The sequence below is a fragment of the Arabidopsis lyrata genome (assembly GCF_000004255.2).
Source record: "Arabidopsis lyrata subsp. lyrata unplaced genomic scaffold ARALYscaffold_5, whole genome shotgun sequence".
In the NCBI taxonomy this organism is placed as follows: Eukaryota; Viridiplantae; Streptophyta; class Magnoliopsida; order Brassicales; family Brassicaceae; genus Arabidopsis; species Arabidopsis lyrata.
This window is the reverse complement of record NW_003302551.1, coordinates 21,180,610-21,197,641: the sequence shown is the minus strand read 5'-3', so window position 1 is coordinate 21,197,641 and position 17,032 is coordinate 21,180,610. Positions and strand designations below refer to the sequence as shown.

Genomic DNA, 17,032 nt, shown 5'->3' with positions numbered 1-17,032 from the left:
TCGTCTCTTTCCCGCCCGTAAGAAGAAACCCTACTACTGTACTCTCCACTCCATTTGATTCCGATTCCTTTCTTTTTTTTTTCAGAATTTCTCTCTCAGTCCTCTGCTATTATTTCCCCAATTTCATCCATATCTTCGCGTCGCGACCCTCTGCTGACTGATTTTGGGTGTTTCTTTCACTGTAGACTGAGGAGAGATGTCTAACGTAACCGTCTGTGCGCGATTTAGGCCACGAAGCTCTAAAGAGATGCGCGATCCCAGCAGAGATGGTGTTTGTGCTCGACCCATCGACGCTGAATCCTTCGTTTTCCAAGTTTGTCTACTCGACGCCATGTGCTTATTAGTTATCGTCTCTCTCTCAAATTCATGTATTACTTCACTTGCGTGTAGGATGACAAGGAAGATGAATTTACATTTAGCCTTGATAGAGTTTTTTATGAGGACTCTACCCAAGCTGCGCTTTATGAGTTTCTGGCTCTCCCCATCATGAGAGGTACTAATTCATGACTTTTTTTTCGATTTTAGATCTAAACATTTGAACACCGATCTGATGATTTTACGGTTTCCTACCTTTGTCTTTTGCATCCGACTACTTTCAGACGCTGTAAATGGTATCAACGGAACAATCATCACTTATGGACAGGTTTGTTCTCGTGATCTCTTTCCCTCTCTGGAAATGCTTTCAATGTCTTTTTTAAGCTGGCTCATTTTGATCGTTTCATGTTATTATACACTGCAGACTGGGGCTGGGAAGACATATTCCATGGAGGTCACCTACCTCTTCCTGTAGCACAAGGACCATTCCTCCTTCTGTCTAATTTTGGTTTTCTTCTATTGATTCAGGGACCAGGCATCCACGACTGTGATGACCACAATAAAGGACTACTTCCAAGAGTGGTCCATGGGATGTTTCAGCAAATCAGCTCTTCCAATGATTTTGCAAGATACACTGTTAAATTGTCTATGGTTCTGATCTAAATGCACTTGCTATAACTCTCTTTACAAGCTCTCCTGTATTTATAATATCTTACGTGCCTTTTGTCTCCTGTAGGTTGAGATCTACATGGAGAAAGTCAGGTAATGTGTATGCCTATAATTCTCTCTGATGTCTTCTAGGGTATAGCTTATCGACAGCTAAATATACCTCTAATTCTCTCAGGGACCTGTTAGACTTATCAAAAGCAAACATACAGATCAAGGAGAACAAAACACAAGGAATTCTCTTGTCAGGCGTTACAGAGGCTAGCTTCATTGCCTTATGTCTTCTGTTACTGTTGAGAAAAATCTTTACTGGGTTGGCAAGTTTTAATTATTCCTTGCTTCAGGTGCCTGTATCAGATTCGGCGGAGGCATTACAACATCTATGCGTAAGATAGCAGCTACCCTGAGTTTCTTAATTTCCTTATACTGCCTTCTTATTTCTTATTTCTGATGCCAATTGCCATTTCAGACCGGTTTAGCAAACCGCGCAGTTGGAGAAACCCGTATCCTCTTAGCTTATCAGCACTTACTTGTTCAGTGTTTCCCCATTTATAATGGATAGTGAGATTAAGCATATGCTACTCCGAGTTGACTGAAAAGTTAAACCTGATTGAGAGTCATCTTGAAAAATGTTTCCAGTTTAACAATGAATGACAGAAATGAATATGTCCAGCAGTAGAAGCCACTGCGCCTACTTGTTCACAATCCAGCAGGATTCAGTTAAAGATAAGAGGTAAAGCTTTTTCATATAAAACACTGATGCTGTTATGGTGGAGCTTATATATATGTGGCATGTGACCAGGGTAAAAACAGGAAAACTGATTCTTGTCGACCTGGCTGGCTCAGAGAAAGCAGACAAAACTGGAGCAGAAGGTAGGGTTCTTGAAGAAGCGAAGACGATCAATAAATCGCTCTCAGCCTTGGGGAACGTGATAAATGCTCTCACAAGTGGGTCATCTAGCAAAGCGAATCACATACCATATCGTGACTCCAAGCTTACTCGCATCTTACAGGATGCCCTGGTTAGTACACCTTCTCAGGTTGATTTTATTTTATAATTTTCCAGCTTGTTCTCAATTCTATCGTGGTTTTCATGCCACAGGGTGGGAATTCTCGAATGGCACTGCTTTGCTGTTGCTCACCAAGCACTTTAAATGCATCTGAGACGCTCTCAACCCTCAGGTTTGGCATGAGGTATGCATCTCAGTGTCACAGTAACGTTTTCATGTTCCATGTGTTACATAACTGAACGTGTTTAAGACAGATGTTTGCTTCCAATTACTGTACAGGGCAAAACACATCAAAGCATCACCACGTGCCAGTGAAGTGAAATCTGCGCAGGCACAGGAGGAACCCTCCTCGGTAACCAAAGATGAAAAATGTGGGAGGATCCTAGAGAAGGTTAAGACTCTACGACAGCCATTTTCTCATTCTCTCTAATATTCAGAAAACGGGATCTAGAAGATAGATATGCATTATTGTTATTGTATACAGATGAAAGAGAGGATGAGCAACGAAGACATCAAGATGCTAGAAGAAGTGTTTATACAGGAAGGGATCATTTTCAGCCTAGATTCTATGGAAGAAGTGGAAACCGCATACGAAGATATTGTATCAAAAACAATACAATCCTTACAGCAGGCTGTTGATGAACTCCAACTGAAAGTCAAAAAGGTAAACTAGCGTGTTTGAAGGGGTTCATTTACATAATAGTATATGTATAATTAGAGAGGGTGGGCATGGTCAATGATGCAAGCTGTCCTGTTGTTTCCTCTTTGCAGTTAGAAGCAGAAAACATGGGTATTCAGGTACAAGCATTGTGCAATCACGAACCTGGTCCGGTTGGAAAGATGTCAAGGTTCATCAGTTCTTGGTATGCATCGTTCTTTACGTCCTAAAGATGATAATATGAATATACTGTCTTGGTAATGTAGAAGATGTGGACAAGTAGATGGTAAAGAGATAAGTTGCTCTTTTTAGGTCGTGAGAGCAAAACAGATATTAACATTCAAAGTTATGTAAGGAAATAGTAGATAAAGAATGGATGGGAGGAGGAATAAAAGCTAAATAAGAGAGAAATTACAATCTCAGATAGAATATTTAGTAACGAGAGGTGTCAGGGAGAGGAGTGTCATTGAGGAAGTGAATGAAGAGTGAAAGAGAGCGTTTTGGCTGGAAGCTGGGAACTTGATGGCCTGCCCCTCTCACGGTGGCAAATGTCAACTTCCCTTTGTACTCCTCTGTGTATCCACCCACCTCCCCCCCTAGGTACCATGGATGCCAAGCCGTTTTGGCCGTCAGATTCATCTTCTTGAGGGAGTATTTGGTGGACGTCACTGGAATTCTCCCGTCTGTGTCTCCGCTGAACACCCAGACGCGGACGCCCTGACCCATCAGCTCCTTGATGAGAGGAATCACTGTGGTAGGACTGTCGTTCCACTTCTTTATCACACTGCTGCACGGCTGCCACTCGTAAGGCAGCTTCGTAGCGTTTGCGTGCAGGGCCGCTTGGACTTCAGGTCTGTTCAGGTAGGCCTGCACGTAATGGTCACTGCAGGGATCAAACTCCCTTATTGTGGTTCCTCGCTTAGGCCTGTGAGTGAGCGTGGAGTTTAGGCACAAGGGAGCGTATATGTTGTAGATGTCGAGGTAATATGTGTCCATGTCAATTTGGTCGGACACCACCGCGCACTCCTCAGTCATTACACTCGCAGACTCCGTCTTGAGATCGCAGTTGTTCTTTAGTCTAGCCAAAGAATCTTCGGAGATCAAAGCATGACTCTCGAAAAAGTCGTACATACCCATCAAGTCGGTCTCGTCGTTGATCACCGCATTTCCTATCAGAATGCCCTTGAGATTGAGGGAGCTCCGGTGATGGAGAAGGATAGTATGGGCAAGTTGTGGAACATAGTGGCCGGCATAGCTCTCACCGGCGATGTACAAGTCCCTGCCTTTGTACTCCGGGAACCTCTCCAGCCACTTAACCAGGAAGATGTAGTTATCAGCCGCGGTATTCCTGTCACCGTGCTTCTCCAGGTCCGATGTTGTGTTGGTGTACGAGAACCCCACTCCTGCCGGCGATTCTAAGAACAAGACGTTCGCAGCTGCACCACCACACCTCGTTTGATTATTTTATAACCACAAGAATCGTTTCCCATTTATTATTTGTTTTTTAAAAAGAAAACAATAGGTAGTTAGGTACCATTGTTCCATGCATATCGGTTTCTAAAAAGCGTTTTGCCGTCGCTGTGCACTCGGAACGGCCCAAGCTCTTGTAGTGCTCCATACGCCAATGACGAGCATCCCGGTCCTGTTTATTATTTCCAAGACACATTATGCATATAATGTATTATGCACTCATTTTCTGTAATCAAATTCTCGAATTTGTGTTCACAGAGCTGAGCTTACTATTAATGTCTGTGATGAATTTGAATATACATTACATGATATAGAAATCAGTATAGATAGATACGTAGACGTAGTGGCTGGCTAAATAATTGAGCAGTAGAGCTGTGCAACAAAGCACGCCGAGAAATCCTCAGCATGTGCCATTTTTGAAAAAGGCAAATCATTTTTCTTTTTCTTTTCTCAGTTTTCGATTGGGGCCGTGTCCTTTTTCCTTTTAATATACTCTACGATTGTTGAGCGGGCCAATAATAATTAAAAATATACAAGGAAGAAGCAGGCTTAGGCATATGGTATGGTCCTCACAACTATTAAAATTCTGAAAATCGTATAACATATGATAGATTAATAAACACGGAGAAAAAGACAGCCTCGATCGATCAAACTAACATTCTTGTTCATCTTTCTACTCTTACTTAGATACATTACATTTTATAAACCCATAACTATAGATGCAAACCACGATAAATGAAGTATATATACGTATACGTATGTGTGTGTGGAAGATGGAAACGTACCGCCGTTGAGCCAGAGAAGTAGAGGAGAAGAATCTTTAGACTTGGAGTTGGAGGCTTCCACGAAATAGTAGAAGAAGGAACGGCCCGCGGATTCGTTGACGGTGACATAGCCGCCGTACTGATCGAAACTCACGGGAGGCTGTCCGGGCAATCTCCGTATCAGATCTCTCTCTCTTAACTCCTCCTGATTAGCAACACTCCGCAGCGAAGACGGTTTCAAATCCTTGACAGCCTTAAAATGGCTTGTGTCCATGGTGGACGAACCACCAACCCCTCGCTTCGACAGGTACAGACGGCTCAGGGCGTGCACTTGGCTGCTGCATTCGATTCGAGACACCACCACACACAGTAACACCAACACCGATGCGATTTCAGAGTAGGAGTAGCCCTGCCCTTTCCTCATTCTCTTATGTCACTGAGTTATAGTAGGGCCGATCGAGGGAGAAAAGTAGAAGGTTTTTTTGTTTTTTTTTGGTGAGTAGAAAAGTAGAAGGTTTTGGTTTTGAAGAAGAGACAGTTAAATGAAGAAACAAGTGTGTGGGTTTGCATCTTTAAACAACTTCTTTCTTTTCTTCTTTTTGGGTCAAAACCTCCAACTATTCGAATGATTGTTTTTTTTTTTTTTTTTTGACAACTATTGTATTTGTTTTTCATTTTTTAAGTACTGCATTTTTTTCTATAACAAATTAATGATTAATTTATATGCTTTTTATTTGGGCGTCAATTAATATATGTTTCATGTAATAAAAGGTTGTGAACTATATTCAGTGACCAATCTTCGAACGTATATGGCCTTCGATTATTATTGGTCTTTTTGGAGAGAAAAACGAAACAACAAACCTTGATAGCAACTTCTATAAGTAGAAATGGTGCAATGGTTATTGGTTTTTTAAAAATTATTTATCTTTTTTCAAAAGAAGAAAATGCATTACCCTGATAACAATGTAGAAGTGGAATTCTAAAAAATCTGAAGAAAATAAAAGAAAAGAAAAAAGAGCGAGGAGAGAAGATGTCAACGTCTCTGAGCGATCATGTTATGCCATGTGGTGTGTGAGTCGATGCTGATTTTCACACACTATATCATTCCATCTTTTGTTTCTTCGTAATACATTATACATTTATATAATTTGGAACTGAAAAAAATGTAAGACAATGATAGGAGCCGAACATGGGACTTCCGTGTACGAGCCCCACTGGCCAGATCCGATGTTTCAGCACATTCCTTGCCAGTTATTATTTTTAACAAGTCCCATTGACCGACCACTTAAGTAAATAAAATGTGATTCCTATTTTGCAGTTGTTATTTCTGATGAGACAAGTGTTGGGCCCAATTGTTGCGATTCAAAGTTGGGTAATCCAGCAAGCTGTTACAGGGCCCAAATGAGATGGGTCTTAGGCCTCAAAAGTAGGTGACGTGTCATGTTTAGAATGGCTCTCAGAACCTGAGGGGAGTGTCCGAGATTACCCTTACTCTTTTGAGGTGAAAGTACATTTTCACCCCTCTCGAAATGAAATAAAAAAACATTCTAATCAATCTATCTATATTGGTTTAAGTAACTCCTCCTTCTTCTTCTTCATCAGATCCCAATTTACAACAATTCAACTTCACACACACACCCTAATCTCCGATCGCCCGATTCCAATATGGCTTGCATCAAGGGGGTGGGCAGATCCGCCTCCGTTGCCCTGGCTCCCGACGCTCCTTACATGGCCGCCGGAACCATGGCCGGAGCCGTCGATCTCTCCTTTAGCTCTTCCGCCAATCTCGAGATCTTTAAGCTCGACTTTCAGTCTGACGATCGCGATTTGCCTCTCGTTGGGGAAAGCCCCAGCTCCGAGCGCTTCCATAGACTCGCCTGGGGAAGAAACGGATCTGGATCCGAGGAATTCTCCCTTGGTCTTATTGCCGGCGGCCTTGTCGACGGAAATATAGATCTGTGGAATCCTCTTTCTTTGATCGGGTGCGTTTCCTTTTCTCTTATTATAAGCCTTGCTTTGCTTTGCTGCTATTGAATCGCCATTTTAATTTAATTTCCCAGTGATCACTGTTTTTTTTCTTCTTCTTAGAAGAACTCGTTGTCTAAGCTACTCTATGTATGTGGTATCCAATTTTCATCTGAACGAACGAGTCTAACTCGAACAACTCTGTCACATTTTCAGTTCCCAGCCCAGTGAAAATGCACTCGTTGGCCATCTTTCAGTTCACAAAGGCCCTGTGAGTTGCCTCTCTCTGCATTATTTTGTTGCTTATCGCTGTTTTGTTTTATTACTCCTCATTTTCATGTGTGCGTGCTACTTTTTTGCAGGTTCGTGGTCTTGAGTTTAATGCTATCAACCCAAATCTACTTGCTTCTGGGGCTGATGATGGTGAAATTTGCATTTGGGACTTATTAAAGCCTTCAGAGCCTTCTCATTTTCCACTTCTCAAGGTATACCACCACTTCTTACTAGTCAACAACCTTGGTTTTTGTATTACCTTACTCTCAGAATTGCTTGGTATAATAAACCCAATTCCTTCAATCCTGTAGCATCTTTAACTTTATGAGAGGGTCTTTTGCAGGGTAGTGGTTCTGCTACGCAAGGTGAAATCTCCTTTATATCGTGGAATCGAAAAGTTCAACAGATATTAGCTTCTACCTCATACAATGGGACTACTGGTGAGAATTACGGGTTTCTCTTCCTTTCTCTATCTACTTGATTACTACTTCATTTCTGTCAGTCTACTATAATTCTGCTTATGCTCATCAATCTTTATTTTCTTTTCCCTCAGTAATATGGGACTTGAGGAAGCAGAAGCCTATAATTAAGTAAGTATACAATTTATTAAGTGATATTATTGAGGCTCTCGAAACTTGTTGTCAAAACCTTGATCTGGCCATTATCAATCAACAGCTTTGCAGATTCAGTTCGACGTCGGTGCTCTGTTTTACAGTGGAACCCTAACATTACTACTCAGATAATGGTTGCATCAGATGACGACAGTTCACCTACTTTGAAGGTATGGAATCATTTAATGTGTGGCTTCATATAGTTCAAATTTGGTTCTTTTAGTGATGTAAGGTATCTGCAATCAGCTCTGGGACATGAGGAATATATTGTCACCTGTGCGCGAGTTTACTGGACACCAAAGAGGTATTTTCAAATCACTGCTATGCTTTTGTCAGTTCTTCTCTCTAGCTTGGTACCATTTTCTATGGTTGCTAAGTGAACAGCCTTGTAGATCAGCCATCTTAGCCTTTAACCCAGTCATATTTTGGTGCCGTTATATTATAGTCCTGTTGTCTTCATTCTTAGTGTTACACCTTGGTGAAATGTAGTGGTGATACTTCTTATCTATCAGGGGTGATTGCAATGGAGTGGTGTCCAAGTGACAGCTCATATCTTCTTACCTGTGCTAAGGACAACCGAACGATTTGCTGGGACACAAATACAGCAGAGGTAGTGGGAAGGAATCGATAAAAGATACAGATTTACTGGGTCCGCTAATTAGTTAACAATTTTCCATTTTGACTGAATTTGATCCAACCATGACAGATTGTGGCTGAGTTGCCTGCTGGCAACAATTGGAATTTTGATGTTCATTGGTACCCAAAGATACCTGGAGTTATATCAGCATCATCATTTGATGGGAAAATTGGCATCTACAACATCGAGGTATATTGGTAGTTTGCCCTTCAGTATCTGTTAATTGTTTTGTTCTAGATGAATGTAAATAATGTATGAGGCATAACAAATAATGAACCTGTCAATCCAGCCCTATCAACTATTTTCCTTCCTATATATAATTTAGATTTCGAGTTCCCAGTTTGTTGTACCACTGGAGATCAAATGTTTTAGAGTTTAATCTTATGCACTTTCCAGTTGAGATTTACCTTATTAGCAAGACCTGTTGAACTGTAGATCTCCCTTTTCCCCTCCTAGAGTAGATTAAAAAATATGTATTCAACGCTTTTGGTGCAGGGTTGCAGTCGATATGGTGCTGAAGAGAATAATTTTGGTACTGGTAATTCCATTTACCCATTCTGAACCATTTGTGTACCGTTGATTACTTCTATCATTTCTATGTTGGAGGATGAATTGCTTAAGAACCAACATTACTTCTTATATTCCTCTGTATGCAGCTCCTTTAAGAGCACCAAAATGGTATAAGCGCCCGGTTGGTGCATCTTTTGGATTTGGGGGAAAGCTTGTATCGTGTCACGCAAGGGCCCCTGCAAAGGGTACTTCGAGCATTCTATCCGAGGTAGGTATATAGATAGATTTATTTATCCTATTATATCCGTTTTGTCGTCAATTCTAATTTGACTAAGTGTCATGTTCAGGTTTTTTTGCACAGCCTGGTAACAGAACAGAGTTTGGTGAGTCGAACTTCTGAATTTGAAGCTGCAATAGAAAATGGAGATATGACTTCTCTAAGGGGTTTGTGCGAGAAGAAATCAGAAGAGACTGAGTATGCCATCCTTGTGATTGAAAATGTTCATATTCGCCCTTATAAAAACTCATCAAATAACTCAGTTTTGGACCATTTCAATTCACTGATTACACAGATCCGAAGAGGAGAAAGAGACATGGGGCTTACTGAAAATCATGTTCGAAGAGGAAGGAACTTCAAGGACAAAGTTGATCAGCCATCTTGGCTTTACTTTGCCTATTGCGGAAAATGATCAGGCAGTAAATGGGCTCTCATCAGATCTGAATGGCAATAGATTAGAGGATACTGCGGCGGATGCAATGGAACCTGACGACAGTAACGAGGCAGCTGCATTTGCTATGGATAATGGAGAAGACTTCTTTAACAACTTTCCTGCTAAACCGGATACACCTGTATCTACGTCTGCCAAAGATTTTATGCCTTCTGACACAGATTTTTCTACCAAAGCAGAAGAAACTCAAGAAATGCAAGAAGAAGAGGAAGAAAGTTCTGACCCAGTATTTGATAATGCCATCCAGCGTGCTTTGATTGTTGGAGATTACAAGGAGGCTGTGGATCAGTGTATATCTGCAAATAAGATGGCCGATGCTTTAGTTATTGCTCATGTTGGTGGTACAGCGTTGTGGGAGAGTACTCGTGAGAAATATTTGAAGACGAGCAGTGCGCCTTACATGAAGGTATATGTATATTCTTTCCCAACTTGATATGTAGGTAAGTGCCATCTACATCTCTGTTTGTGGTCGCAAAATCTATAAACTGCTGTATGTTTATCTATTTTAGGTTGTTTCTGCGATGGTGAACAATGATCTCAGGAGCCTTATCTATACAAGGTCACATAAGTTCTGGAAAGAGACTCTTGCTCTCCTCTGTACTGTAAGTTTCTCAAACTGAGGAAAAAGTACTTAGAAAAAAAGGAAATTTATGAACTGATATTGTCTATTAATACACTCCAGTAATCATAAAGGAAATGGGATCTGCTTTTTCATGTCTTACTCAGCGAAAATATTTTCTGCTATCATTTTGAACTCTTTTTAACATTATTAATGTGATATGTTATCTCCATGGACTCGTGAACCAAGATGAACAACTCGTCAGCTACACTATTCTGCTCACTATAAAACTTCTTTTTAAATAATGCTGATCTTATATTCATTGGCAAACAGTTTGCACAAGGAGAACAATGGACCACCCTGTGCGATGCCCTTGCCTCGAAGTTGATGGCTGCTGGTAACACTTTGGCTGCAGTTCTCTGCTACATTTGCGCAGGCAATGTTGACAGAACAGTAGAAATTTGGTCGAGGAGCCTTGCAAATGAGCGGGATGGAAGATCTTATGCTGAGCTTCTTCAAGTGTGTATCAATTTCTATGTTTTGCGCATAAATTGTATTGGGCTTCTCTGCTCATATTTTTCTGCCCTTATCTTGTAATAGGATCTTATGGAGAAGACTCTTGTCCTTGCTTTGGCAACTGGCAACAAAAAGTTCAGCGCATCTCTGTGTAAACTCTTTGAGAGTTATGCTGAGATACTGGCCAGCCAAGGGCTTCTTACAACGGCAATGAAGTACTTAAAAGTTCTGGATTCTGGTGGCTTGTCGCCTGAACTTTCAATATTACGTGATCGTATTTCTCTGTCTGCAGAACCTGGTGCGTATGCAGTTGGTGTTTTTGATTAATGTTTAATAGAGTTTTGATGATAAATTTAGCTTAACATCTTATATGCAGAGACTAACACTGCAGCTTCAGGAAACACTCAGCCTCAAAGCACCATGCCATATAATCAGGTATTTGAGTTCTACAAATAGTTTTAAATTTAACTTAAAATCCATTTAGCTTTTACGGATAACATACTTAGCCTTTTTACTCTTCTGTGGATTAGGAGCCAACTCAGGCGCAACCAAACGTTCTTGCAAACCCATATGATAATCAGTATCAGCAACCATACACTGATTCTTATTATGTCCCTCAAGCTTCACATCCACCCATGCAGCAACCAACCATGTTTATGCCTCACCAAGCTCAGCCAGCTCCGCAGGTTTCTAAAGTTTTGGCTTTGCTGCATTTCTTTTGCTGCATCATGCATTAATGATCATCCTTACTTGGCAGTTCTTGTATAGATCAGGAAAGTGTCCGTTTTTGTTATGTTTTTGTCTAAGGGTATTGGTCAAGCTTTTGAGATATGATGACATCTGGAATATGTATGTGGTGCTCAAATGCATAGTCTCTTCTTTCGTGTGAATTTTTTTTGTCAGAATAGCAGATGGATATTGGTATCTGGTTCTTTGACCTAAAAAAATACTCCCCAAAACTGAACATTTTCAGCCTCTAAACCCATGTCCTGAGAAGAGGATAATGTGGACCTTTACTTTAGTTCTCTTCTGTAGAATCTATATCCTAGATGTTGTGAGAAAAGTTTGTGGTGGGGAAGTGTTTTGTTTGCTATGTACAGATTTCTTGGGCCAACTTGTTGACTATGGTGTGTATATGCAGCCATCTTTCACTCCAGCTCCTGCAAGCAATGCTCAGCCAACCATGAGGACTACATTTGTTCCTTCAACTCCCCCTGCACTGAAGAATGCAGACCAATATCAGCAGCCAACCATGAGTTCTCATTCATTCACGGTATGTGAACTTTTGCCTCCAGTGTGTTTGATGTTACCCGCAGTTTTAGTTTAAACGAAGCTAACAGCTATTTCATCAGGGACCATCTAACAATGCATACCCGGTTCGCCCGGGTCCTGGTACATATGCACCTTCTGGCCCTTCACAAGTTGGGCAATATCCTAACCCTAAGATGCCCCAAGTTGTGGCTCCAGCAGCTGGACCCAAAGGATTTACGCCCATGGCAACTCCAGGAGTTGCTCCAAGATCTGTGCAACCAGCTAGTCCTCCAACACAGCAGGCAGCTGCGCAGGCAGCCCCTACGCCTGCAACTCCGCCACCAACTGTTCAGACTGCAGATACTTCCAACGTTCCAGGTATTGTACGACGTGACATTAGCGCCTTATGTCTGTTTTGTTTCTGATTGAAGTCATATAATGATCACCTGTTGTAAACTGATCCAGCCCACCAGAAACCTGTGATAGCAACGTTGACAAGGCTTTTTAATGAGACATCGGAAGCACTGGGAGGCGCACGTGCAAATCCTACTAAGAAGCGTGAGATAGAAGACAACTCGAGAAAATTAGGTGCTCTGTTTGTGAAACTCAACAGCGGAGACATCTCCAAGAATGCTGCGGACAAACTCGCACAGCTGTGTCAAGCTCTGGACAACAATGACTACAGCGCAGCCCTTCAAATACAGGTAAGCTAGTGAATTGATCTCTTCTGGGTTACTTGATACATGATTGGTGTTTAATAATCAGTTTTATTGACTCAAAAACAAACAAACAGGTACTTCTGACGACCAACGAATGGGACGAATGCAACTTCTGGCTGGCAACACTAAAGCGGATGATGGTCAAGGCGAGGCAAAGTGTGCGATGATTATTTATTTTCTGGGTTCATGGAAAATTTTTATGAATCTAAAGGAGGGACGTGTGTATCAGACACCTTTTGCTTTCTTAATTTTGTTCTTTTAAAAACGACGTTTTTTTTTTTTTTTTTTTTACATTTATGAACCTCATCTGCTGCATCCAGTTACTCTTTTGTTTAGATAAGATAGAGATCATCAAGTTGCTTTAACATTCTCATGTTTTTGGATGTTACCTTACCGGACAAGTTTGTACGTTTCTCTTCTACGAATTTTTTTTACTCTCTTTTTTTTTGGCATATTCGAAACATGGACTAAGCAAAAAAGTAGCATTCGGAGCCACTTAATAATATTCCCGCCAGAATACTAATAAAGGGTGACTACGCGTAAGGGGAGTATCCTAGAACGCGTTGAACAAACTTTATGAAGAAATGCGCCCCATGCCGTGCACTCCGCAAATGCCTTCTCGTCCATCTTGCACCTCTTGAATTCCAAGAAGAAGAGCAATACCCCAGTGATGAACACGAACATGACGGTCAAATTCCGAGCCACCGACGTGGGAGGTCGATGAGAGGTAACCGAGTGATTTGATGAAGAGAAGCATAAAAGTCCCTTAAGTCCATAAAACAGAGGATCCTCTCTCGTGCTCTGCTTCGGAATCGGATAATCGAGCTGCTGAACCTTGATAGGGAAGCCAGGAGAGAGATAGGACCCTTCCTAAATGCGAATAGAAAGAGCTTGATATCTACTAACTGTTTTTATAAGATCCTGATTAAGACAATTCTTTAGAACTAAACAAATCTGTGTTTTGTTTATCAGGAATCCAATGAATATGTAAAGTACACTAATACTTGCGTAATATATTTATCAGTAAGTCTGAATACACAGCTCCATGAATTCTCGGTTAGTATTGAGAAGACAGATTTCACAATTTGACCCCATAATAAGAAGAATAGGAAGCGAGAGGTAGTAGAAAGAAAGGAGAATTGAAGCGACAGGACAAATCAAATGTGGTTACAGCAGGTCTTGTAGATGAAAATATCTAATCTTTGGGTTTAATAAAACAGGCCCATATAGCGAGGAAATATAGGCCCATACAGTGGAGAGTGTATGTTTATGGACCCAAAAAACGCATTACCACCAATTTGCTTGACTTGAGAGACGTTGCTTATAAAATTAGTACTATGGATTTATGTGAGAGAGTCTGAAAGAGAGATAAAGACAGTATTTAGGAAGAAACCAAAAAGGCATTGATGATTGGAACGTCGTTGACGACTGACGTAAGGCACAGACTTTGTGTTGTGATGACTTGAATAAGTAAGGTAAGTAGGGAGAGAGAGAGAGAGCAACCTCAATTGACAATTGTGGTTTCTGAATCCGAATGAGGAGGTACTCCCTCCGTTTTCGAATAGCTGTCGTTTTAACTATATGCACACAAATTAAAAAACTATTAATGTTGTTAGTTTTTCAATATAAAAATATCATTAATTATCTATCTAAATATAATTTAACCAATAGTAAATCAAGTTGCATAATAAAAATAAATATAAAAAATAAAAAAGTAATAAATTTTGCATCGAAAACTGAAAACGACAACTAATTAAAAACAAAAAAATTTCTCTAAAACGACAACTATTCGAAAACGGAGGGAGTAACTAATAATAAGAGTAGCTTGGCAATACAATGCATGTGTGATCACTGGCGCGTGAGGATCACACCCAATGGCTACGTACTTGTGTGTAAATGGAACCCTTGTATTCACTCCCTTCATTCTTAGTCAATCATACTTAAATAAAATTAAAAATTAAATAAACAAATAAAATTAATTTAAAATATAAATCATTAACAGTAAGATTTAACTAGTATTAATTAACGGAATCGTAGACAATCAAAACAAATTAACGGAGTCGTTCTCTTCTTCTTCTTTTAGGTTTTCGGTTTCAGAATTCTGGAACTATTCCATCTGCAACATCGAAGCCATGCGACTGTTAGTATAATTGATATTTTTTTAGACTCTAGGAAGAACGTATATTATACATCTAGAGAACACTGCTCTTGTATCTGTAAGAAGAATTTTAATTTGAAAATATAGGATCAGGTGAATTCAATCAATTTGTATAAGATTATCAATTATGTATTCTTCTTGTTTTGAGTTTGTAATTATAAAATCTCTGTCTATCGTCATGTGTCTAGTCTTATGAAATCAATGTTTTTTTTGGGGTAAAACTCATGAAATCAATGTTCCTACGAAGAAAATGAACTTAATGTTTTTTTTTTTTTGTGGTAAATCTCATGAAATCAATGTTTTGTTTTGGTAATCTAAGACTCCGTTAATTAATAAATCTTAATATTAATGATTTATTTTCTTAATTAATTTTATTTTTCTAATTAGTTTTTTATTTATATTTAGTATTATATAACATGACATAATAATTGGTTAATAGTGAAGGAGGTGAATAAAAAGGTTCGCTCCTATACCTGAACACAAAAATTGTTCGGTGTCAGAGATGGTTGAAAGCAAGAGAACGTGCAAATGCAATCATCTTTTATATATATATAATCTTTGGATTTACAAAAAAAAAAAGAGTATTGTATGTATGTGTGTGCTCAGTAATTTTAGCAATGGTGAGGGTGAGGGCCGTGTAACTCATATCGACGTCATTATTTTAATGATTGCTCTCTTCTTCTTCTTTTCAACATTCATCAATTTCAGCTTTATATTTTTAAACATTTAAGTAAGCTATTTTGATAAATTTATAATCCTTGAGTATCTATAATAATAAAAGAAGACTTTACTGCAATAGACTGATTATTGGGGGAAGCAATTTTTAGCACCAAGAAAAAGATAAGCTTTAGGAGTATAATTTAAAAATGTATGCATGGAATATAATGAAACGACAGGTCAAATCAAATAATATGTCTGCATAAAACTGAATTTGCAAATAAAAGTTTGAAAATCAGAAACCCACATTCTGTAATCTATAGAATGCTGCTGAAACAGACAAAAACATGTTTATTTCTAGTATAGTATAAAAGATGATTATACAATAGAGAATCATATGGTAAGGTTTTGTTGTATTGTTTAAAAAAAATACTTAAATGATAGAGAGAGAGAGAGAGTGTTGTGTTGATGGAAAAAAAAAAAAAAAAAAGAGAGTGTTGTGTTTGATTGCAAAACTCCAAAGTTTGACGCTTTGACCCACTCACTTGGGAGTTGGAGCTCAGAAGACACAGTCACTCCACTCTTTACTCTTTTTTTTTTTTTTTTTTTAATTTCCCCACACCACACCACACGAGGGAAGAAGCAACTTTGAGAATTTAGAGAAGAGGAGAAAGAAGCTTAGGTATGGAGTGGAGTGGTACTGGAGTGATGATGATGATGATGATGGTAAGGTAGTTGAGAAAGAAAGCCTTTTTAGATTTGCTAAAGTCCAAGACAAGAAACCAAACATCCTTTTGTACACAACACCAAGACAACAAAAGCAGTGTTTCTTTTTTCCTGCCAAAGAGAAGATTAAGAGAGAGAGAGAGAGACAAGGTCTCATCGACCAAAGAGTGTGTTTCCATGGATGTGTACGAAGCAACTAGGGTCGTGCTCTCTAGAATCCAGAGCTTAGACCCAGCTAATGCTTCCAAGATCATGGGCCTCCTCCTCCTTCAGGATCACGGAGAGAAGGAGATGATAAGGTTAGCTTTCGGGCCTCAGAATCTACTTCATTCTGTCATAGCCAAGGCCAAGAAAGATCTCGACGAGCGGCTTTCTTTCTTGGCTCCGAGAACCGGCGGTTGCGTTTCCGACGATTTAGGGTTCGGATGGGGACAGTACTCCTACGCTGACTGCAAATTAGACATCCATCATCAAAGCTCTGTTCCTCCGAGACTTGCCCATCAGTTCACCGGTTATCCATTCTCCCCCAAAGGTGTTAACTTGCAGCAGAGTGAAGCCAAAAGGTTGGAGCTTTTTTTTTTTTTTTTTTTTAAATTTAAAAATCATCTTGATGTATGGATGGGTATCTGAAACTTTGGTTGGTAAAATGTGTAGCAGAGCTGCTGCTCTGATGATGGGCGATGACTTGCACAAGTTGGGAAGATGGAGGCCAGAGAGGATCGACCTTTCGGCCATGGCCTGCCCGGCTTCCAGACAGATCTATCTGACTTTCCCGGCTGACAGTATCTTCAGGGAAGAAGATGTTTCCGACTACTTCAGGTATTAATCTTGTTTGGAAC

General features: G+C 39.9%; 4 protein-coding genes across 5 annotated transcripts in view; 3 read left to right on the top strand and 1 right to left on the bottom strand.

Annotated features, from left to right (window-relative positions):
• Positions 1-23: 23 nt before the first annotated feature.
• LOC9312793 (kinesin-like protein KIN-1) lies at positions 24-3,071 on the top strand. The gene is made up of 15 exons (XM_021026105.1): positions 24-313; positions 391-493; positions 600-643; positions 740-769; positions 844-966; positions 1,052-1,077; positions 1,160-1,241; positions 1,326-1,367; positions 1,451-1,484; positions 1,639-1,714; positions 1,784-2,003; positions 2,084-2,175; positions 2,271-2,382; positions 2,476-2,655; positions 2,763-3,071. The coding sequence occupies exons 1-15, from the start codon at positions 197-199 to the stop codon at positions 2,877-2,879; spliced, it is 1,398 nt and encodes a 465-aa protein (XP_020881764.1). The 5' UTR covers positions 24-196; the 3' UTR covers positions 2,880-3,071.
• Positions 2,968-6,332, bottom strand: LOC9314587 (serine carboxypeptidase-like 40). The gene is made up of 3 exons (XM_021026104.1): positions 4,905-6,332; positions 4,184-4,291; positions 2,968-4,085 (listed from the first exon to the last, which is right to left on the bottom strand). Exons 1-3 carry the CDS (start codon positions 5,305-5,307, stop codon positions 3,082-3,084), a joined length of 1,515 nt encoding a protein of 504 aa, XP_020881763.1. The 5' UTR covers positions 5,308-6,332; the 3' UTR covers positions 2,968-3,081.
• Positions 6,333-6,425: 93 nt separating this feature from the next.
• Positions 6,426-13,093, top strand: LOC9314586 (protein transport protein SEC31 homolog B). Of its 2 annotated transcripts, none has more exons than XM_002878472.2 (22): positions 6,426-6,865; positions 7,065-7,119; positions 7,211-7,333; positions 7,465-7,561; positions 7,675-7,711; positions 7,797-7,902; positions 7,979-8,036; positions 8,245-8,342; positions 8,439-8,558; positions 8,865-8,907; positions 9,026-9,147; positions 9,227-9,354; positions 9,452-10,013; positions 10,117-10,209; positions 10,500-10,685; positions 10,767-10,980; positions 11,059-11,117; positions 11,213-11,368; positions 11,824-11,955; positions 12,035-12,311; positions 12,399-12,637; positions 12,727-13,093. In XM_002878472.2, exons 1-22 carry the CDS (start codon positions 6,549-6,551, stop codon positions 12,817-12,819), a joined length of 3,315 nt encoding a protein of 1,104 aa, XP_002878518.1. In that variant the 5' UTR covers positions 6,426-6,548; the 3' UTR covers positions 12,820-13,093. The 2 variants fall into 2 exon arrangements, with proteins under 2 accessions (XP_002878518.1, XP_020881761.1); XM_021026102.1 differs by having other exon boundaries at positions 6,452-6,865; positions 8,865-8,901.
• A 2,692-nt stretch (positions 13,094-15,785) lies between these two features.
• LOC9312792 (zinc finger CCCH domain-containing protein 46) overlaps positions 15,786-17,032 on the top strand; it is a 2,884-nt gene continuing 1,637 nt past the window's right edge. Inside the window, exons 1-2 of the mRNA XM_021024645.1 lie at positions 15,786-16,756; positions 16,851-17,012. Coding sequence (XP_020880304.1) covers positions 16,371-16,756; positions 16,851-17,012 — 548 coding nt within the window. The 5' untranslated portion in view covers positions 15,786-16,370. The remainder of the gene's footprint in view (positions 16,757-16,850; positions 17,013-17,032) is intronic.